Source organism: Cervus canadensis, chromosome 23 (assembly GCF_019320065.1).
Source record: "Cervus canadensis isolate Bull #8, Minnesota chromosome 23, ASM1932006v1, whole genome shotgun sequence".
Taxonomy (NCBI): Eukaryota; Metazoa; Chordata; class Mammalia; order Artiodactyla; family Cervidae; genus Cervus; species Cervus canadensis.
The window spans coordinates 24,478,513-24,502,934 of record NC_057408.1 but is presented as its reverse complement, the minus strand read 5'-3'; the positions used below and the strand labels follow the sequence as shown (position 1 = coordinate 24,502,934).

At 38.0% G+C, this 24,422-nt stretch overlaps 1 protein-coding gene and 1 non-coding gene across 5 annotated transcripts in view; both read left to right on the top strand.

Moving 5' to 3' along the window:
- CCDC102B (coiled-coil domain containing 102B) overlaps positions 1-24,422 on the top strand; it is a 268,433-nt gene that overhangs the window by 201,662 nt on the left and 42,349 nt on the right. For 2 of the 4 annotated variants that reach the window (XM_043444140.1, XM_043444141.1), the window contains 2 exons: positions 865-1,035; positions 2,580-3,286. In XM_043444140.1, the coding sequence (XP_043300075.1) occupies positions 865-1,035; positions 2,580-2,996 (588 nt within the window). In that variant the 3' untranslated portion in view covers positions 2,997-3,286. Of the gene's footprint in view, positions 1-864; positions 1,036-2,579; positions 3,287-24,422 lie in introns of those variants that run through there. The other 2 variants (XM_043444143.1, XM_043444142.1) reach the window with 1 other exon arrangement.
- On the top strand, positions 17,250-17,321 carry TRNAC-ACA. The gene has a single exon. It is a non-coding gene; the product is annotated as a tRNA-Cys (tRNA).

Genomic DNA, 24,422 nt, shown 5'->3' with positions numbered 1-24,422 from the left:
CACAGCAAACTTGAACGAAAAATGAAAAGCTATGTTAGTTCCAATCTGAGGCCAATTAATGTAACCTGTTAATTCATTTCTTTTCAGTATTGATTATAACAAAGTTGTTTAGGAATCAGTTCCTTCATGGCGTATTCACTCTGGTTTCTTCCCAGATGGGTCCCTTACTTCAAATCTCTGAGCCAGATTCACATGCTTTCAGCATGAATATGGCAGCACTAAAACTTTTTTCTTAGAGAAATAATTAAAAGCAGATAGTCTGCTAACTTTTAATACTTAGACTGATTTATCAGATGAACAGTTCTTCTTGTTCTTATTTTTATTACATCTAATTCTTCATTTATGGGTACAAGATTTCCTCTTTTGGAAAGCATACATAAAAACTAAATTTGCATAACATGAAAAATGGATCATTCACTCAAGTGCATAAAGAGTTGCACTGTATTCTAGCCATACAGAAATACATCTTCCACGTATCATCATATGCTAATCATAATATAGAAAATATGGAAAAGACCCTGATGCTAGGAAAGATTGAGGGCAGGATGAGAAGAGGGTGACAGAGGATGAGATAGTTGGATGGCGTCACTGACTCAATGGACAGGAATTTGAGCAAACTTCAGGAGATGGTGAAGGACAGGGAAGCCTGGCATGCTGCAGTCCATGGGGTCACAAAGAGTTGGACACAATTTGGTGACTGAACGATGACAATCATAATATTTAACTGCAGAAATGTTCCAGATGAAAAGATGCCCATCTGAATTCTTCCTGAAGTGTTTTTCTGTTTCTTCAAAAGAAGTTGCCCATCTTCTGATTTTATCAGAGCAAACTATAAATAATGGGATCCTTGTTTTCTTTTGAAAGGAACTCTTGGACCTTCAGCATGCTTACTGCAAGCTAAGCAGACAGTACCAGGCAAAGACAGCAGAACTGACTCACGCCAACAACCTCGTGGATCAAAATGAGGCCAAAGTGAAACAACTGAGACTTCAAGTAGAAGAACTAAAATGGGGACTCAACCAAAAAGAAGACAAGGTACTCTTTAAGTGGACACATTTTAGATAGATTCAAAATAGCATTTGATAGCATACAAAAAGCATTTTCTTTTTCATTAGCAAATGGCATTACTTGATATAAAAAAGTTAAGTTTTAAATTTGAAATCAACTAAAAAGCATAAGGAGAGAGGAAACTATTACATAGACAACATGCTTGTTTTTTGTAGTGTTAGTTGGGCATTTGTTCCATGTAGCTTCAAATGCGTTTCAGCTTGGAGGCGTGTGTGGGTGGGCATGGTATCATTGGTATCATCAAAACTTGATGTTTTAATGGAAATCAGATATATAGAGACATCCAGAAGGGCAGTTAATGCTGGAGATATAAATCTGGTGGTGATCATGTGTTAATACACAATATTTAAAACCACAAGACTGGGTGAGATTATTAATAGAACAAATAATAGATAAAATTCTTGGGACTCTTTGAACAAAAAGTGTTAGTGGCTCAGTTGTGTCCAGCTCTTTGCGACCCCAAGGGCTATAGCCCGCCAGGCTCCTCTGTCCATGGAATTCTCCAGCGAGAATGCTGAAGTGGGTTGCCATTCCCTTCTCCAGGGAATCTTCCCGACCTAGGGATCGAACCCAGGTCTCCTACATTTGCAGGCAAATGTGTCTACTAAAATATAGCCCCTTGCACAGTCCCTCCTGTCCTTCCTACACATTCACATAATAAATATCTCCTATTTGTTTTGCAAAAAAAAAAGTTGGTGTTTTAAGCTTTAATTTTACATATTATAGAAACATGATGTATGCTGTGATTATGTTATTTTATATATATATATCCTCTCCACTGCTTTCTGATGTTCAGAGAGCATAGGCATCTCAGTTTTGTTGTGAAACACCACCTACCTAATGGTCTATGGCATGTTTGAGAATGTGATACCTTGATGGTACACCTGTGACTGGGAGGATTTCAGCTACAGTTACAAACAACAAAGAGAGTTTTCTTGAGAGAAACAGTCCCCCATCAGTGTGAGTGCGTTCATCACCCATGGCGGCAGCTACTTCAGATGGGGTTCCAGGCAGCGCGTCTGCTCCTGTCGGCCAACTTTCGAGGCAAAAATAATTAGTTCGCTGGTTAAAAAGAGTGTTTGCAGATACTGCCAAACAGTTGGAAATTAAAAAAAGAAAATGGAAATTGTTTTTCCAAGGGGTGATTCAATAACAGAGCACAGTCCCCCTTTGAAGATTTAATTTTTCATCCAATCTGTTGCAGTCAAGCAAACCAGATCTTCTTATCTAATAACATCCATGAAAATAGAATTATTTGGCCAGTGTGACGCTCATATATCACCCCCTGATCTTACTATAGCTGACTTGTCCATGGGCATTTTATCCTTGATGTCTCTTTTAATGAAGACGTACATGTTCTTTTTAATGATGTACATGGATGGTGAAGCTGGACTGTGGAAGAATAAGTCAGGAGAGGAATAGAGGCAGTCTCAAGAGAGTGGTTTGGGGCTTTTATTTGATTGTAGCCTTTATTCCTGGGAATAGTTTTGATATACATGCATTTGTTGCAGGAGGTGGTAAATAAACCTTTGTGTTTGCCAGTATCGGCTTTAAGAAATTGCTTGGGACTGAATCATCAGGAAAGAAACTGTGATAATACACAGTGTTCCAGGGCTAATGAAGTACTAGTTCCCAGAGATCCTCTTCAGCCGTCTAATTGTGGAATGTTAAAAACAGCTGTGGTCTTCAGAAGAATTATATTAGTTGCCCCTCCCTGTAAGAGAATCAGTCTTCCCACATCATCAATGTCAGTCTTGGCATGTGTGATGTTTGCTTTGCCCAAGAAGCAGAAGCTCCATGTACCACTCACCATCCAGAGCTTTGTGAACCCAACATGCCTCTTCTCCCATGTGTCTTTTCCTGCCGTGTCTCATGTCATGGGGCCAGCAGGTCCAAAATTGACATCATTCTCTCAGCACGAATTCTGAAATCAGAAGGCTATGGAGCAGAGCCCTTATGGACCCAGATGGATCCACATGGGTAGAATAACAATCAATATTTATTGTGGTAAGCCACTGACATTTTGGATTTGTTTGTTACCATAGGAAAACTTAGCTAAGGCTGACTGGTATAGTCCTTCAAACAAAAATAGCCTGTTAAAATTACATGACATTGGCTCCAGTGCTTATATGCAAGTGGTAAGAAATCTTATTGCAGGTGAGAATGAAGACAGCCCATTTTGTGGAGTCTCAAAAGCTTTGGTACATTATTTCCTGTAATGCCTGGGAAAGCAGATGATGGACAGAATGAGCTTGTGGTTTTTAGATGAATAGATATGTGGCTAATATTTTTGTTTGTTTGTTTGCTACTATTGCATTTGACAAGTGCCCAAAGGAAAGATGAGTTCAGAAAAGACTGGTTGAATTTTCAAAGAGCTGTGTAAGGTAATACAGAAATTTAAGTACTTCTGTGACTGCCAGGGTCTGATTTTCATTTGCAAGTGCTCAGACAGAAGACTGAGCGTGGCTTTGAGCAATGAACATTATTTAAGGTTGAGCTTTTAGGCAAGGGCCAGTCCAGTGGTGTGGCTTTCAAGCCTGTTGTTAAAAGCTCTTCATTAAGGTCATTTTCTGTAAATCCTTGAAGTTGAATAAAATGGCACAGGGAGAAGACAGATTGTGCCTCTCCCAGAATATCCCACAGATCAAGGCAACTACAGGTAGCTCAGAAACAATCAACGTTTCCCAAAGAATTATACATGGGACAGCTGACCTGTGGAATTTACTGAAATCAAAAGAAAAACAAAAAGGCTTTAAGGTTTTGTGAAATTACGCTGACAAATGAGTTTCCAGCCTGGTATAAAAGAGACTGATTTCTCAAGATTTAAAAGAACCTTCAATTTCTCCAAAGCCTGTGGGCTGAGCAATGCTGTCAACACCAGAACACAGGAAGTAATGTCCAGAGCTGTATTCAAATACGGACACAGTGTGTAGTGAGGAAGGACCAACTACAGAGCAAAGCCAAGGACATCAGAAAACCAGTGATGGCAGCTATCATCAGGAGGCTTGCTCAGCATGCATTAGGCTTAGTTGCTCAGTTGTGTCCGAGTCTTTGTGACCCATGGCCTGTAGGCTGACAGGCTGCTCTGTCCACAGGATTCTCCAGGCATGAATACTGGAGTGGGCTGCCATTTCCTCCTCCAGGGGATCTTCCCACCCCAGGGATCGAACCTGTGTTTCCTGGGTCTCCTGCATTGGCAGGCAGATTCTGTACCACTGAGCCACCTGGGAAGGCCCAGGCAAAACACAACAGCTTTCCCCATGAATAGGATATGAGCTTCTTGAAATATCTGCCAAGTTAGATTTTATAAATAGTTTCTATTTCTCTTATCAGTATGAAAGTTTTTATTGCAATTTTCTTGCCTTAGTTGCACTGTAGTATGTTGAGTATATGAATTACTTGCCTTTTGAGCACAGACATTTCTGGAACAAGAGAAGGCATATTGAGATGTGATATAGATAGGAGATCTTCGAGGCCTAGGCTGTGGTTGGAAGGTTGCTTGGGTAATTTCTCTTGGGGAAGGAGTGAAAGGGTATGTGTGTGTGTTTTACTATTTGTTGCCCCATCTGTGCAAGGAATACAGTTTCTAAGCATAAATGGTGGGCATAGTCCTGTGACTTGCTTGGCAAATGGAATTTGTGGGGCTTTGAAATAGAATCTTTTGGAACTATAATTCCATGTGGATAAGTATTTGGATATTCTTCATGTTTGAAAATTAAAAATACATGTTCAAAACATAAAATAGTTCAGTGTTCTGCACCTCTACATCCAGCCAACTGGAGGTGATCCAGTTGATCACTGGAGGTGATTGATCCAAAGCAGGATCAACTCATATGGGTTTTGTCATCTGGATTATTTAATTGCAGTTGTCAGTCTTCAGTTTTTCTCTGATTAAAGGTCATCCCTCTTTCTGATGGCTGGGCATGAAAATATTCCTTGTGGAAATAAGATTTCGCATTAGATAGCAGTCAACATTTCTATAATTTGACTTATCACTGAGAAGCAAAGAAAATTCTTTCAGTTTCACTGCTGAGCTTTTTAATTTCACAGTAGCAAATTCTTCAAATTGCAATTAGTTGAGATTAATGTTTAATTGGAACTGTCAAATACAAAGTTCCTGACTCCCACAAGTCAACAAATTTTAAATAAATGAAAATGAGATATTAATCCTCTATACAATAGAGAGAAATAGATATTTGGAGGCCCATGAGAGAAAACCCAGGGTCTGATTAAAGGAAGGAGCAAATTTAAAAATTCTTTTCTTGAACAAGTTGGTTTTCTTTAAGCAAATTTACCCCCAAATCTAATTTGACATGTGTTTGTTAGAAGTTAAACATTCTTTTCTTATCATTTCATTGAAATCTTTCTGTGAATATATATATTACATTATATGATGGTAAAATTTAATTGAGACTTTACTACTGTAAGGCAGAAATAATTACATATATATCCACATTAAAGTACCAAAATAACTGACCACTGTAATAAATATGATGTGAAAAGCAGCCTAATGAATAATATAATGATGCAATAATCAAAGTTAATAGAGACAAAAAAGGCAGTACCTAAGAAGCAAGGAGTATAATATAAACAGTTACTAAGACACATGGGTACTCTACACTGTATGACTAGAATCAAGAAGACTGAAGGGCTGAATGAGATAAGGCTTGCCAAGGACTATTTTAAGTTTTTCAAAGCAATACCATATCATGTAAAGTAGGGAAAATAAAAGGAAAAAAATCAACTATCATCTTACCATCATAAGATGGTATTTCCTATTACTTCAGTGTATATTAACTTCAAATGCCCAGGCAATTTTATGCAGAATTGCAGTCATCATTTGCAAGTAATATACTCAGTCAGTTACCATAGCTTTCTTGGTGCTGTGTACTTTTCATTTTTGGTATTTCAAGGAGGGAGCGTGTAATATTTATCTCCTTGGATATAAATTATTTAATAAACCAACACTTCTTTACTGAATGTCATTTGGACTTTTTTTTCTCAACGTAACTTTACCATGACTATTTTCATGTACAGTTGACCCTTGAACAACATGGGTTTGAACTGTGTGGGTCTACTTAATATGAAGATATTTTTCAAAGAAAATACTACAGTACAACCCAGTCCATGGTTGGTTGAAAGTGCAGACATATACGGCCAACTCTAAGTTATAAGATGATTAACTTCCACGTTTTTCAAGATTCAAAGGTACAGACCTTTTATCCCCCACTGAGGGAAAAAAAAAAAAGTTTTCTAAGTGGGATTACATGACCCAGATAACTGCAATGGTGTGATCACTCACCTACAGCCAGACAACCTGGAATGCAAAGTCAAGTGGGCCTTACAAAGCATCAACACAAACAAAGCTAGTGGAGGTGATGAAATTCCAATTGAGCTATTTCAAATCCTGAAAGATGATGCTGTGGAAGTGCTGCACTCTGTATGCCAGCAAATTTGGAAAACTCAGTAGTGGCCACAGAACTGGAAAAGGTCAGTTCATTCCAATCCCAAAGAAAGGCAATGCCAAAGAATGTTCACAACACCACACAACTGTACTTATCTCACATGCTAGGAAAGGAATGCTTAAAAGTTCTCCAAGCTAGGCTTCAACAGTACATGAACCGTGACCTTCCAGATGTTCAAGCTGGATTTACAAAAGGCAGAGAAACGAAAGATCAAATTGCCAACATCCGTTGGACCATCGAAAAAGCAAGAGAGTTCCAGAAAAACATCTACCTCTGCTTTATTGACTATGCCAAAGCCTTTGACTGTGTGGATCACAACAAAATGTGGAAAACTCTTAAAGAGATGAGAATACCAGATCACCTTTATCTGCCTCCTGAGAAATTGTATGCAGGTCAAGAAGCAACAGTTAGAACTGGACATGGAACACCAGACTGGTTCCAAATTGGGAAAGGAGTACATCAGGGCTGTATATTGTCACTCTGCTTATTTAACTTCTATGCAGAATATTCATGCAAAATGCCAGGCTGGATGAAGCACATGCTGGAATCAAGTTTGCCGGGAGAACATCAATAACCTCAGATAGGCAGATGACACCACCCTTATGGCAGAAGCAAAGAACTAAAGAGCCTCAATAAAAGTGAAAGAGGAAAATGAAAAAGTTGGCTTAAAGCTCAACATTCAAAAAACTAAGATCATGGCATCCGGTCCCATCACTTCATGGCAAATAGACAAGGAAACAATGGAAACAGTGAGAGATGGTGACTGCAGCCATGAAGTTAAAAGACGCTTACTCCTTGCAAGAAAAGCTATGACCAAACTAGACAGCATATTAAAAAGCAGAGACATTACTTTGCCAACAAAGGCCCATCTAGTCAAGGCTATAGTTTTTCCAGTGGTCATGTACGGATGTGAGAGTTGGACTATAAAGAAAGCTGAGTCCTGAAGAGTTGATGCTTTTGAACTGTGGCATTGGAGAAGACTCTTGTGAGTCCCTTGGACTGCAAGGAGATCCAACCAGTTCATCCTAAAGAAATAAGTCCTGAATATTCATTGGAAGGCCTGATGCTAAAGCTGAAACTCCAGTACTGTGGCCACCTGATGGGAAGAGTTGACTCATTGGAAAAGACCCGATGGTGGGAAAGATTGAAGACAGGAGGAGAGGGGGACGACAGAGGATGAGATGATTGAATAGCATCACCGACTCATTGGACATAAGTTTGAGCGAGCTCTGGGAGTTGTTGATGGACAGGGAAGCCTGGTGTGCTGCAGTCCACAGGATTACAAAGAGTCAGACATGACTGAGAGACTGAACTGAATGAACAGAAGTGGGATTATTGAGTTAAAGGATATGAATATAATATGGCTGTTGATACATTCAGAATTACTAATTTTCTTTGCTTCTAAATGACAGGTCAAACTGTGGAAATATTGGCTGTTATGTAAAATCTTAACTGCATCTTAACTGTTGGGAAAGTAAGTTCAAATCTCAAATGATATATTTATAAAGCTAAGAATTTAACTGTTCAGTTTGCCAACTTGTTATTTGGATTTACTCTCAAGCTTCTTCTTTTTGTTAAACTCTTTCCTTAGTGTGGCCATTATTATTATATATATTATATATTGTATATATTATTATTATATTATTTTGTTCAGTTCAGTTGCTCAGTCGTGACCAACTCTTTGCAACCCCATGGACTGCAGCACGCCAGGCCTCCCTGTTCATCACCAGCTCCTGGAGCTTACTCTACTCATGTCCATCGAGTCGGTGATGCCATCCAACCATCTCATCTTCTGTCATCCCCTTCTCCTCCCACCCTCAATCTTTCCCAGCATCAGGGTCTTTTCCAATAAGTTCTTCACATCAGGTGGCCAAAGTATTGAAGTTTCAGCTTCAGCATCAGTCCTTCCAATGAATATTCAGGACTGATTTCCTTTAGGAAGGACTGATTGGATCTCCTTGCAGTCCAAGGGACTCTCAAGAGTCTTCTCCAACACCACAGTTCAAAAGCATCAATTCTTCAGCACTCAGCTTTCTTTATAAGTCCAACTCTCACATCCATACATGACTACTGGAAAAACCATAGCTTTGACTAGATGGGCCTTTGTTGGCAAAGTAATGTCTCTGCTTTTTAATATGCTGTCTAGGTTGGTCAAAGGAGAAGGCAGTGGCAACCCACTCTAGGACTCTTGCCTGGAAAATCCCATGGACAGAGGAGCCTGGTAGGCTGCAGTCCATGGGGTCACTAAGAGTCAGACACGACTGAGCAACTTCACTTTCACTTTTCACTTTCATGCATTGCAGAAGGAAATGGCAACCCACTCCAGTGTTCTTGCCTGGAGAATCTCAGGGACAGGGGAGCCTGGTGGGCTGCCATCTATGGGGTCGCACAGAGTCGGACACGACTGAAGCGACTTAGCAGCAGCAGCAGGTTGGTCATACCTTTTATCCAAGGAGCAAGCGTCTTTTAACTTCATGTCTGCAGTCCCATCTGCTGTGATTATTCCCTTATTGTAGCTTAATACCTACTCTTGATTTATATATATATATTTTTAATGATAGATTCTACTAATAAGAGGACTTTGAAAATATTCAGTGACTCTTCTGTGTTAAAAGAAATGTAAATCAGGGATCAAGTAGTTCTTAGTCCCTGTGTGTTAGTTACTCAGTCATGTCTGACTTTTTGTGACCCCATGGACTGTAGCTGCCAGGTTCTTCTCTCCATGGAATTCTCCAGCAGAAATACTGGATTGGGTAGCCATTCCCTTCTTCAGGGGATCTTCCCAACACAGGGATCAAATCTAGTTCTTTCGCATTGCCGGCAGATTCCTTACTGTCTGAGCCACCAGAGAAGTCCTAGATACCTACAATTCACAAACGAAGCAGGTGAGAAGGAGCCTATGGTAACTGACAAATAAAAGCTCTTTGGTGAGGGAAAGAAGAATTGGTTAACTTCGAGACGACTTTCATACTTCCAGGAGTTCATGGAGTTCTTCACTGAACTAAGATTTGGTGTAAGTACTCAGCTATAAATCAAATATATTCCCAGTGTAAAGGTCACAGTCTAATATAGATTGTATAACCTGTCTGCACAATAAATACCCTTTGAAATATTTTACTTTTTTCAACTTTAGATCTTTTTTAAAAAAATTATATTGGAGTACAGTTGAATAACAATGGTGTGTTTCAGGTGTACAACAAAATGATTCAGTTACACATATACATGTATCTGCTCTTTTTCAAATTTTTTCCCATTTAGTTTATTATAGAATTTTGAATACAGTTTCCTGTGCCAACAGTGGGTCCTTGCTGCTTATCTATTTTAAATATAATAGTGTGTTTATGTCAAGGTCAAATTTCCAACCTTTCCTTTTGGTAATCATTTTGTTTTCTGAGGTTGTAAATTGGTTTCTGTTTTGTAAATAACTTCTTTTTTTTTTTAAGATTCCACATAGAGATGATGTCATATAATATTTGACCTACTTCACTTAGTATGATAAGCTTTAGGTCCATCTATATTGCTGCAAATGGTATTATTCCATTCTTTTTAATGGCTGAATAACATCCATTGTATAAATACACCACATCTTCTTTATCTGTTCATCTGTCAGTGGACATTTGGGTTGCTCCCGTGTCTTGGCTATTGTATACAGCACAACAGTGAACACTGGGGTACATGTATTCTTTCAAACCATGATTTTCTCCAGATATATGTCCAGGAGTGGGATTGCTGGATCATATGGTAACTATTCTTAGTTTCTTAAAGAACCTTTGTACTGCTGCTGAGAGCAGCTGCACCAATTTACATTCCCACCAACAGAGCAAGAGGGTTCCCATTTTTCAAACCCTCTCCAGCATCTATTGTCTGTAGACGTTGATGATGGCCATTCTGACTGGTGTGAGGTGATATCTCATTGTAATTTTTACTGTCATTTCTCTTATAATTAGTGATGTTGAGCATCTTTTCATGCGCCTGCTGACCATCTGTACATCTTCTTTGGAGAAGTCTCTATTTAGGTCTTCTGCTCATTTTCTGATTGGGTTGTAAAAATATTAATACTCAAGACTTATCTCTAGTAGCCAAGTCAATTTTTATGGGTGGGGCCTGTGCATGAGTATTTTTAAAAAACTTCTTAAATGATTCTGTTTTCTAGTGATTTATCAGAACCACTGGTCTCAGGAGAAAAGACTGCCATCATTGAAACTCAAATTCATAACTTTGGTCCCCACCGAATACACACATTTATGGTAACAGATTTTACCAGCAGAGTATAAATGAAATGGCTTGCTACAGAAACCAGGCTCTTAGTCCATTGTAGTTTGTACCTGTATCATAGTAATTTGCAAAACTGATTGATATGATCTTCTAGTTTTGAGAGAAGTTCAAAAATGGAAAATCACTTAAACAGATGGAATGAATAAGATACTATGAACAATGTAAGTTCACACTCAAAATGCTAGTGTTTTGCTAAATGCATTTGTCGGTGTAGCTTTACACTTAGTAATTATCACCTTAATCACCTTATTACAGTTTAGCTAATTCTGGCTTTGCATTTTAATGCTCTTGGTGTCAAAAAGGTGTATCTTTTCAAAAGTCTGATATCATCAGCAATGATGAATGTGACAGACACTTTGTTTAAACCTACAGAACATTAATTATCTAAATTAACAGCTGATTTTTAAATAAGCCTTTATTTGGAAGGACACAGACCTTCTTTCCTAGCCCTAAATTTTGGTGAAATCTCATTAACTTACACTCTGCTAATTTTAAGACTGTGAGAATGGTGATAGACTGAAATTTGCATTTATCTATGAAAAAGATGTGGTAAGTGTTTCAGGTTAAGGTTAAAAATAAATAATAAAGAGGCCAGTTTCAGGTTCATGTGGGGACAGAAGCAGTGACCACTGACTCAGGATCTGAACTGAACTGCAAAAACCAGCCCAGTCCATTTATTACTTCCTGGATGAGATGGTTGGATGGCATCACTAACTCGATGAACATGAGTTTGAGCAAGCTCCAGGAGTTGGTGATGGACAGGGAAGCCTGGAATGCTGCAGTCCATTGGGTCTCAAACAGTCAGACACAACTGAATGACTGAATTGAATTTCTCTGTTAGATGTTAGAATACACTTGAGTTCTTCCCCAGAAGAGGTTTATAATGTGGCTAGTGATAGCCCAACATAAATGTCTGATGTTAAATGTGCCAAATCAGTGTCAAGATGATGGTATTTATAGGATGGAAGAAAGAATTGGCCATATTTCTTTTCCTTTCAGTGCCTAAGGGCTGTTTATGTGTTTGTTTTAATTATTTATCATCTGTCATCTCAACTGGAATATATGGGCAAAGACCAGTACAGTTTGCGCCCCTAACTGGGCCAGCTTTCAGTAAAACTGTCCATTCCCTTCTCCAGGGGATCTTCCTGACCCAGGAATTGAACCCAGGTCTCCTGCATTGCAGGCAGATTCTTTACCATCGAATCACCAGGGAAGCCCAAAACTGTCTCAAGTGCCCCTAAAATAAAGACATTGTGGCACTATAACATGAGAAGTCTTGCATTCTCATCACTGGACACAGCTAATCTCAATCCTAATAAACCCTCTTTCTGTGGATAGTTTGAAGGGTACAACTTCCTGCAATCATTTATCGTGATCTTACTCTTTCTCTACCCTACCAACCACCTAGATTGTCCTTGATGGGGTTTAGGGCAAACCATCCCAAGCTGTGCCACTCTGGCATGTGTATTATTTAGAACTGAAAACAAGCCCAAAGACTCGGAACTTTTCAACTGCCGCTCTAACGATCTAAAAGAATACAACATAGCTTCTTCCTGGGCTTTACTTTCCCCTGAAGTCTTAGAGCCCCTACCTCCATCTCCTTCAGTCAGTTCTGTGGCTCAGTCATGTCCGACTCTTTGTGACCCCATGGTCTACAGCACACCAGGCTTCCCTGTCCATCACCAACTCCTGGAGTCTGCTCAAACTCATGTCCATTGAGTTTGAGAAGGCTTAAACTATCCAACCATCTCATCCTCTGTCATCCCCTTCTCCTCCTGCCTTCAATCTTTCCCAGCATCAGGGTCTTTTCCAATGAGTTAGTTCTTCGTATCTGGTGGTCAGTCTTGGAGCTTCAGCTTCAGCATCAGTCCTTCCAATGAATATTCAGATTCCAATGAATAATCAGGAAATCCTGATTTCCTTTAGGATTGTTTAGGATTGACTGGCTTGATTTCCCTGCAGTCCAAGGGACTCTCAAGAGTCTTCTCCAACACCACAGTTCAAAAGCATCAATTCTTTGGTGCTCAGCTTTCTTTATAGTCCAACTCTCCAATCCATACATGACTACTGGAAAAACCATAGCTTTGACTACACAGACCATTGTCAGCAAAGTAATGTCTCTGCTTTTTAATACACTGTCTAGGTATGTCATAGCTTTTCTTCCAAGAAGCAAGTGTCTTTTAATTTCATGGCTGCAGTGATGAAATCATCTGCAGTGATTTTGGAGCCCAAGAAAATAAAGTCTGTCACTGCTTCCACTGTTTCCCCATCTATTTGCCATGAAGTGATGGACCCAAATGTCATGATCTTAGTTTTCTGAATGTTGAGTTTTAGGCCAGCTTTTTCATTCTCTTTCACTTTCATCAAGAGGCTCCTTAGTTCTCTTTGTTTTCTGCCATAAGGGTGGTGTCATCTGCGTATCTGAGGTTATTGATATTTACCCCAGCAATCCTGATTCCATCTTGTGCTTTATCCATCCCAGAATTTTGCCTGATGTACTCTGCATATAAGTTAAATTAGCAGGGTGACAATATACAGCCTTGATGTACTCCTTCCACAATTTGGAACCAGTCCATTTTTCCATGTCCAGTTCTAACAGTTGCTTCTTGACCTGCAAAAAGTTTTCTCAGGGGGCAGGTCAGGTGGTCTGGTATTCACATCTCTTGAAGAATTTCCACAGCTTGTTTTGATCCACACAGTCAAAGGCTTTGGCATAGTCAATAAAGCAGAGGTAAATGTTTTTCTGGAACTCTCTTCCTTTTTTGATGATCCAACAGATGTTGGCAATTTAGTCTCTGGTTCCTCTGTGTTTTCTAAATCCAGCTTGAACATCTGGAAGTTCTTGATTCACGTACTGTTGAAGCCTAACTTGGAGAATTTTGAGCATTACTTTGGTAATCCTCCATCTCTTAATCCAGAATAATATATACCTCTCTCTCTGCTTTGCTTTGGAGCTTCCCAGGTGGCACTAGTGGCAAAGAATCTCCCTGCAATGCAGAAGACTCAGCTTAGATCCCTGGTCAGGAAGCTCCCGGGGAGAAGGGTATGGCTACCCTCTCCAGTATTCTGGCCTCGAGAATCCCATGGACAGAGGAGCCTAGCAGGCTACAGTCCATGGGGTCACAAAGAGTCAGACATGACTGAGTGACTTTCACTTTGCCTTGCTCTGGAATTCTTTATACTTACGTCCATTCGTGCTGTGCATATTATAAATTGTATTTTCTCGTGTTAAATACCTTCTATTATTTTACTTGCCAATCAAAAAACTAGGAGGGAAAAAAAAGGGAAAGTCAGATCCCCTTCAGAACATAGTAACAAACCAAATGCATCATGTGTGCTGTATTCTAAGCTGAAACTTTTTTGACTTGTGTGTAGAAAATGTAGTGTGAGATAAAAACTCAGTAAAATCAGCATGTTTTAAGGACAGGTTCCATGGAAGACTTTAGAGCATGATCATTCGTTAGTGTTTCCCTCTCTTCTTAACTCTAGGAAACACTTTTAGACCACGATCGTTCGTTAGTGTTTCCCTCTCTTCTTAACTCTAGGCAACACTTTTAGACCACCTATTCAATGGACATGAGTTAAAGCAAACTCAGGGAGATAGTGAAGGGCAGGGCGGCCTGGCGTGCCGCAGTCCACGGGGTGACAGTCAGACACGACTTAGTAACTGAACAACAACAATAATATATTTTTATTCTTTTGAACAATGTCTGATTTATTAGCATTTTTCATCCAGTTCTATTGTTCCCACTCATTTACGTTCTGAAAAATGGAAGTGGTATAAACCTCATTAGGAAAAAAATACCAATAGACAACACAGCAAAGAATAATCACTTTTTTTCTTTCTCTTTGGTTGAGTTAGTCTCACTTCTCAGCACCATTCATTCTTCATGCAAATCTATCTTTTCTATTTACATATTTCCTTTTATACTGACATCCTGCTCCCATCCCCTTCTCTCCAGGTGCAGCCACTTAATGAGATTTTGCGAATACTTTTGTTTAAACATGTTTTTTGTATATTATGTTCTTTGTGTCATGTGTATGTGTTTTAACTTGTGTTAACTCGGTGTGTGGCCCATACCCCAGGGAGAGCCTCACACAGATCTAAGAGGGGATCGGTACAGGGTGTTCCGGGGGGCTGAGAAGAGGAGCATCTGGGCCTCTGGTCACAGGGCGAGTGGACACATCACATCTGTGATGGGCACCAGGGGGTACTCTGCTCTAGAGCGGATGCCACACACCCGCCATAAGGCCCAGGGATCTTAAGTCGTGTGTAGTGAAAAGAGATGCAGATGATTTTATAAAAGGTAATATCTTTCTGATCCATGACTGAGTATATCCTTTTCACCTGTCTTTCTTAACACTACTCATATCTAGTTTCTGAGTATTTGATACCACGTATGGTAGAGTGGGATTGGATTCAGATCTGGAAATAAACTGACACGTGCATTTACAAGTGGTGTGATCTCAAGCTAATCACTTAGCCTCTCTGGGATGGATACCCTTTCCTTGTCTGTGAAGAATAATGTGTGGAATTACATAAATTCTACCACTGACATGGGGGTAGTTGGCTTAATGAAACCTTTGGGGAAAGTAAAACACCATCTCCTAAAATGTGAAAAATTATGCATAATTAATCTATGTCTCAGATCAAATATTCAGGGTGTAATCTTATAGTATATAACAGTGCTTAATTGAATGTTCCAGTATTTAACATAATATCTTATAATATTTAATCTTAATTATAAACTTCTAAACATAAATTATACTCATTAATATAGATATTAATATGTTATTATTTCATATAAATCTTACTACAGTCCTGAAATTATACCCTTAATTATAGCAATTATAGAAATCTGAGTGAGTAAATGACAACACTATAGTCACACATGGAGAGGAAGAGTTAAGATACCAACTCAGGTGCTGAAATACATATTAAAAATATATCCTCTGGTTTTATACAGTTTTGTATTCTTTGCACAGTAATTTTGCAACACTGCATTCAATATTATTCTCTGTAATTGAACATTTAAAGAGAGAGTTTTATTTAGGATCTTGATTTCTATATTGGATTACAAAGCATTTTGATAAAAGGTTAGTGTTTCAAGTTCCTAGTAAGCCACTTTAAAGGGAACATTCAGGAATAATTTTTCTTCCTGCTGTAATCAGAATATTCTTGCCTTGCAAATATCATAATTGAGCTTAATAGTAAAGCATTCCAAATATTTTGGTAAGATAAAACAAGGGCCATTCTATTGTGTCAAAAGAATTAAAATCCTTAAAATTTTCTCATATAGAATATATAATGAGAAAAATTATATATTTAGGGTATTAACATTATGTTTATAAAAACAAATGTCGAGTGGAATTATATTTCAAGTATACATGTTTCTTGTCTTATTTTGAAGTTTTGTCATTTAAAAGACATTTAATAAGTCATTTATTATAAGACATTTTGGTTATTTAACTAATGTGAAAAGTTAAATTATTTTTTTAGAGTTGCTGAAACTGGAATAATTAAAAAAGTAATGACTACTTGTATTTAAGCACTCAGAACTCTAAGGCTATGAAATTCTTATGAGTCATTTCTCCATTATGCTATAATAAATTAACAACTTGAGAAGCTTAAAAACATAGACAAACCAGATCTATAACTATTCATTTCTGTGGCTCTGCTATAGTTCAAAAAGCAGATAAACTATAAACCACACAAATTTAGGCATATTTAAATGTGTAATTTGATGCATTTCAAACTTAATGACTATAAATGCAAAACTAAAATTTATAGTGGCACAACAAACAGGTCTATTTTTCCTTTCATGGGAGGAAAAATGTGTGTTTTTTGATGCAAGATGAATAAATACAGCCATCCCCTAAAGATATAATATCTATGTTCTTACCGTATCTTCATATTTTATTGCCTTAATTTGCAGAAAATATTTTATTTTTGGTTAAAGTTATAAATTTAAAAAAGCACACTAGAGTTCTGGTGTTTTTGTTTGCTTCAAGTACCTGATTAGCTTCGGAAAGGAAGAGGTATAATTCTGTTCCTTCTTGGGAATTGTATATTTGATTGAAAGCAATCACTTTTGGGAGTTAAATTGGTGCATCAAATGACTGAATTGTATGTTTCAGAGGTGATCATCATATTTCCGAATACAATGGGGCAGGACTCTACTGAGCAGTAGAAGGTAGAGCAGAGTCAGAGTTGAGATCCAGAACTCTTCTCTGGAGGCTGGGGTGGGGGAAGGCAGAACCAGGATGTCAGATCTAGACTGAGACCATTTTGGTACAGAGTCTACACCAGAGAAATCCAAAATGCATGTTCTAAGCATGCTTCTAAAGCATCCAGGAGTCCTTGGAGTTGGTGTGCAGTCACCACCATCACAAAATGCTTTTGCAATCATGTGGGTGGGGTTTTTAGGGCAGATCTCCACTTCCCTGGTGGCTCAGATGGTAAAGTAACTGCCTACAATGCAGGAGACCCAGGTTCGATCCCTGGGTTGGGAAGAGCCCCTGGAGAAGGAAATGGCAACCCACTCCAGTACTCTTGCCTGGAAAATCCCATGGACGGAGGATCCTGGTAGGCTCCAGTTCAAGGGGTCACAAAGAGTCGGACACGACTGAGTGACTTCACTTTTCACTTTTCTCCTGAAGGAGAAGACGACGGTCACTCTCCATCATGGCCTCAGATGACAGGAATCTGGCACTGCCCTAGCCTGGGGCAGGGCAGTGTGGTCAGTGTGGGGCGGGTCCTCTCACCTTCCAACATTGTCTGTCTTGGTCTCTGGTGCAGGGGATGCCTCATTCCTGTGTCCTGGGATTTTCTCTGGTGGTGCCTTGTCCATGAAGAGTTGCCCGTGGTTCATCCTGTGAGGGGTGTGAAATCAGAAACACCCTCTGTCGCCATCTTGGTGATGTCACTCCTCTCTTCTTTTTGACTCTATCACTGAGCACAGTATCGCAAACATCAGCTTTTAGCGCTCTGCCCTCTCAGTTCCTCAAATTCTTCCTTTCCGATTATCTTGTCCTTCACTCGACTTTACCAACCTACTCCCAAGGTCACACTTAGACATTGCCTTCATCAATTACTACACATTCTTCAGGGTCTCAAACTCTCCAAACATAAGCTTATCTTTCCAGTTTAATTTCTTCAGTATCAAGCATAAAACTTCAACCCCTTGGAGCATACAGTCTATTGATACCATCTTTACACTGTCATTTATCCACCTCCATTTTTTTTCAATCCTCACATGTAATTGTGATGTCTCAACATCACAGTCCTTTCTCTGCGTTATACCTCCATCTCCTTGCCTCCATGTCTTTGGCAGACAGTCACTTGTGAAACTCACGCTCTGGTTGAATGCAGCCCTCTGCTTTGTCTGCAGCTGCTGTGGCACTAGAGAACCGAGCGCTATGCTAACAGGTCTTGGTTTAAATTCACCTCAAGTAGCATCTTAGTGTTCTAGCATTAACTTTTCTAAATGACTGTTTCACTTCCTCTCTCTCTTTTAATCCCTCCTCACTCCTGCACATTCTGGGCTGATAATCCTTCTGCTGAATTTACTGAGGGAAAAAGACAAACAGGAATGTGGAATACAAAATATGCACTCACCATCACATCTACTCAACTGATTTATATCAACTGGAACACCTATATTCTGCCTGTGTATCTGGCACTATGGATGAAATTTCTCAATTTCTATATGTGGTCAGCAAATATTTTATATATACCTATATATAATAGATTACATATATACATATATATACACACACACACATTCACATGTATATACATATGTATGTATATTTTATGTATATAATGTTTAAAATAAACCAACTTCCTTTACATACCTCATTGCTGCCACTATTAAATTTTACTCCCGCCATTTACAGCAAATCCTTGAAAGAGATGAATGATACTAACTTATCTCCAGAGCCTTCATTCTCTCTCTAATCATAACAGTGATACTTTTGATCTCTGCGTCTTTACTAATGCAAACTTGTCAAGGTCACAAATGTGCTCCATATTTTTAAAGCGAGAGCTCCATTCTTGGGTTTCATCTTTCTCAAAATATCATAGTAATTTGACACAATCAATCCCATTCTTAAAGTAACTTACTCTCCGGGCTTCTAGAAAAATCAGTGTTTCTTGGATTTCACCTTCTGCTGTGCTTCCTGATCTCAAACTTGTTTTCATGTCTTCAGCTCTGCATGTGTCTTAACCTAAGACTTAGAAATATTTGACTACAAACTTTGTAGATTTTTAGCATGTAAGAATCTTAGGGATTGTAAAGTGACTTTGTACTGAGAGGAGCCTAGCAGGCTCCAGTCCATGGGGTTGCACGAGTCAGACATGACGTAGCGACTAAACCACCACCACCACCACACTATAAATGGTGAGTTCAGTTCAGTTCAGTGTCTCAGTCATGTCCGACTCTGTGACCCCATGGGCTGCAGCATGCTAGGCCTCCTTGTCCATCACCAACTCCCCGAGTTTACTCAACTCTTGTCCATTGAGTGGGTGATGCCATCCAACCATCTCATCCTCTGTCATCCCCTTCTCCTCCTGCCTTCAATCTTTCCCAGCATCAGGGTCTTTTCAAATAAGTCAGTTCTTTGCATCAGGTGGCCAAAGTATTGGAGTTTCAGCTTCAGCATCAGTCCTTCCAATGAATATTCAGGACTGACTTCCTTTAGGATGGACTGCTTGGATCTCCCTACAGTCCAAGGGACTCTCAAGAGTCTTCTCCAACCCCACAGTTCAAAATCATCAATTCTTTGGTGCTCAACTTTCTTTATGGTCCAACTCTCACATCATACATAACTACTGGAAAAACCATAGCTTTGATTTGTTGGCAGAGTAATGTCTCTACTTTTTAATATGCTGTCTAGGTTGGTCATAACGTTCCTTCCAAGGAGCAAGCGTCTTTTAATTTCATGCTGCAGTCAGCATCTGCAGTGATTGAGAGAGCAAAACTGTTTAAAGTTGGTTTTAGTGACTCAGATGGTAGGCAGTGATTCTTTTCAAAGAAAGGTGAAAAAAATTTTTTGAAAATCTGGAATCTCAGTGTTACTCTAGTGAAGGAATGCTTACTACTGTGTCACTGGTTTTCGTATGTACAGAATCAGAATATTGTTTTAAGGAACGTGCCTTAAATATTGGTTCCCCACCTGTATTCCATCACTACCCGTAAGTCCCCACTGACCTGTAGTATTACTAAGGCCATGGTGGTAATGATGCATTGCAATCAAAGTGTGCTAACTTCATTCTACTTACTATTTAATGGAAGAAATGTTGTCTTTATTTCAGTATTGTATAAGTTTTGTAAATCATGACTACATTTCCATGTATTTATTCCTTGCTGTTATTTAAATAGTTACTTCCCTACCATCACTGTGAAGCTAAGTTGATCATAAACTTATTTTTTTACTAGGAAATACACAAAATACAATATTTTCCTATGTCTGAAACACTTATCCTGATGTGCCATTAATCTTTTTTCTTATGTTAAACAGTTCAGCTACTGCTGTAACTGTGGATTATTTTAGATAATAGTCATCAAAATTATTCAGACAAAATTAAAGTTTCTTGGTGAAGCAATTTCTGGAACGATATGGTTGTTGGTTCAGTTACAAAATAAACCAAAATTGTAATACAGGCAATTGCAGAAGTTTGGAACTCAGAAACTTAAATGTAATTCAACAAATAATGAGGTGTCCATTTCTGTTTCAGAAATATTTTTAGAAACACTGCACTTTTGGAATCTCTTCTAGTTCTTTGACACTTTCATAAGAAGGGGCTAATAACCATGTTTATAGGTAATGTATGCAGAAGTTCATGCCCTAGTCAGCTTGTATCTTCCCTTAATGGAAGAGTATATATTTTAATTATAGAGTTTTTTATTTGAATCTTATTAAAGAAGGATTTCATTTGTTTGGTCTTATTTTCTATGCCAGGAACATGGCCCATATAGTTAGGTGTGTATTGGTGAACTGGTTTCATTCTTAGGGAAGTTTCAGGATAAGTAACTTCCTCTCCATACATTTTTGTCTTTTTGGAAAACTTGTAATCTGGAAAGGTGTTTGTATCATAGAGGAAAACATTACTTGCTTTTATCATTATAGTTATCTCTCTAGTCCTTGTGGTCCATTTCAGACACTTAGACGTTTTCTTCTAAATTAGCAAAACTGATTATCAGATTATGATACTCTCCCTACCCTCTGTGGAAAATGAAGCATTAGTCTTTCGGTTTAGCAATTAAAATATCACTTGTTTTCTCCTCTTAATTTATAAATCTTACTATATTTTTGTAGTCTTTATAAAACATCTTCTTGAAGGCTTTTTCTTTTCTACTTAAACTTCATTTTGAAATAGCATTGTTTCTCTTTCTAATTTTTGGTATCTAATTATTTTTAATAAGAGTTTGAACCTGAGTTGTAATCAATTAACCAAGAGTACTTGCTGGTTTTTAAATGTTCCATTAGTTTCTAAGTTTTTCTTCATTTGGGGTTTTTTGGATAGAAGTCATGTGGCTTTTTTTATAAGGCTGTTATTTCCTTTGTTTCATGAAGGTCTCACCACACATTTGTATTAATAGAAACAGATTTCTCAGACTACTAGTATATTGTCAGCAGTATATGTGGCCGATAGGGTGGCAGGCACTGTTTCAAGTGGGCTAAATTGCTTGAGTATAAAGAGGTTTCAAACGATGTTAGGTAAAATTGAGTGGTTTTGTACTGAATTCTCTTGTTCTTAATGCTTATATTACTTTAAGAGTTCTCCAGTTCTAATCACATTTCATCTTTGCATTTCTATAACTGATGTTTCTGCAATTTCCTTTTCTTTCAGTTAAAATAATGAGGAATAATTGTATTTTTGTACCCATATTCAATATTAGTTGGGATTTAAACCTGCTGATTCTATACCTGTGATAAGAGATTAAAACTTGGGATAAAAATGGCAATTTCATTTATTCATTAAGTTTCATGATGCTGGAATTCACTCCAATACCCAAGGGCAAATAGGCACATAGTCCACTGCTCTTGAAAAGCTTCCTTCTGAAAGTAGACATCTGTTGTGTGTTAATTAAGTAACTTACAACAGGGAAGGAAGGACTGTTGGCTCCCTGGATACTTTTATAATGTTTTCAGCTGTTGAGATTCTCAAAGAGGAAAGTGGGAAATATATACATCAAGACGCTGATCCAATACAAGCACTGTTGTCATGAAAATTAATATTACGTGACAATGTTTTGTCTTCCTTTGTTGTTAGACAAGATATTATTATTCTCTGTGCATATTAGATATTGGTCAGGTTAATGCAACTTGAAGTCAGTTTTAATAAAGATCCATATCAAAACCCTTGTGAGATACTGCTTACAAATTAAATACCCTTAGCGTTTTGTCACACATTTTGATGAGACTGTTCCACTCTATGGAAAGAGATGCTCTATAGTTGTCTGTAATTTGGATAAAATTAACACCAATTAAGTCTCCCTTATCAAGATGCTACACGGTAAACACTTGTAATATTTCTGCCCCAGGTGATCCAATGGAATCCTGTAGTTTTCTCTCAACTACAAATTTGTCACATAATATCACGGCTTTGATTCTGCAGTTGCTATGGTACTCTGAACAAATTCTCAGAATTAGTCCCTCAGGGCATAAATTAAGACTCATCAGCCTTGTAGGATGCCAAACGCTTAGCTCTCACTGACCATCATGTGGCTTTAATTTATTGAAAAGAAAAATAACTGAGCTAAAATGAACTGTTTAATAGAATGCTTTGTATATAAATAAATAGTCACATAAGATTATGTAGGTCAATACATCTTCAAGCAGTGCCAGTAACTATTAGACTTTTAAGGCATCAAGTCCATCCAATTCTTGAATATTTCAAAAGTTCATTATTTAGAGGTAAAGCAATGAAATATTCTAGATTCAAGTGATATAGTTATTTAAGATAACATTCTTAAGAGATCTGGAATTACTGGATATATTCAATTGGTTTCTATTATAGCTACCCTAGAATTAATTTCATAATTAATATAATTTTATAAATTAATTTTTATAAATATTACAGCAATGGGAATATGCCATATTTACTCTTATTGTCTATTTTAACATTTTTGAGATCTAATTTACATACCATAAAATTATACATTGAAGTGTTCAATTCATGGCTTTTAGTAAATCATAGAGTTGTCTAACAATTACTATAATCCAGCTTTCCATTATCAGTCATTCCCCATCTTCTCTTTATCCCCAGCCCTTGGCAATCACTAGTCTACTCTCTCTCTCTGTGGAGTTTTAGACACTCCATAGAGTCATAGAATAGATGGCCTTTGTAATCGACTCCTCTCACTTTGCCTAATGTCTTCAAAGTTCATCCATATTGTAGCACAGATCAATACTTCCTTTTTGTATGGCTATACTACAGCTTTTCCTTTTTCAGATGATAAGTATATTGGTTGCTGTACCCCTTGGCTACCATGAAATAATGCTACTATGAACATTTATTTACAAGCTTTGGTGTAAATGTACGTTTTTATTTCCTTTGGAATTGCTGTATCATATAGTAACTGTGTTTACATTTTTAAGGCCCACCAAACTTTTTTCCAAAGTGACTGTGCCATTTTACATTCTCACAAGCAATGTTTGAGGGTTCCAATTTCTTTACATTCTCACCACCACTTATCAGAATTCATCTTTTATTTATTACGCCAACCTCATGGAAGTGAAGTGGTATCTTATTGTGGTTTTGATTTGAATTTCCTTAATGACTTTTGGTTATTTGTAGATTTTCTTGGGAACAATTTATATTCAGGTTCTTTGCCCATTTTTAAAAAAATTGACTTTTGTTTGTATATTCTAAATGTAAGCCCCTTCTCAGATACATGATTTATAAATATTTTCTGTTATTTATATTATCTTTTCAACTTCTTGATAGTTTCATTTGAAACTTTTAGAAATAATTTAATCAAGTCCAGTTTATTTTTTCCTCTTGTTGCTTGTGCTCATGGTGTTTTGTGTAAAAGAAGATTGAATAGTTCAATGCCCTGTAGACGTACTACCCTGTTTTCCTAGCATTTTATAGTTTTAGATTTTATATTTAGGTCTATGACTCATTTAGACCTGTTGTTGTTTATTACTAGTCATTAAGTCATATCCAACTCTTTTGCAACCCCATGGACTGTAGCCCACCGGGCTCCTCTGTCCATGGATTTTCCAGGCAAAAATAGTAGAGTGGGTTGCCATTTTCTTCTCCAGGGGATCTTCCTGACCCAGGGATCAAACCCTTGTCTCCTGAATCGTAGGTGGCTTCTTTTACTGCTGAGCCATTAGAGAAGCCTGTTTGAGTTAATTTTTTTAACTGAGGTGAGATAGGAGTTTGACTTCAAATTTATGCTTGTGACTATCTAGTTGTCCTGGAACTATTTGTTGAAAAGATAATTCTTTATCCCATTGAAATATCTTGACACTCTTGTCAAAATCCAGTTGACCCTAAATGTAATCCTTTTTTTCTGGACTCTTGATATACTTTTATTCCGCTGACCTAAATGTCTATCCTTCTGCATTGTCTTGATTACTACAGTTTTAGTAAGTACT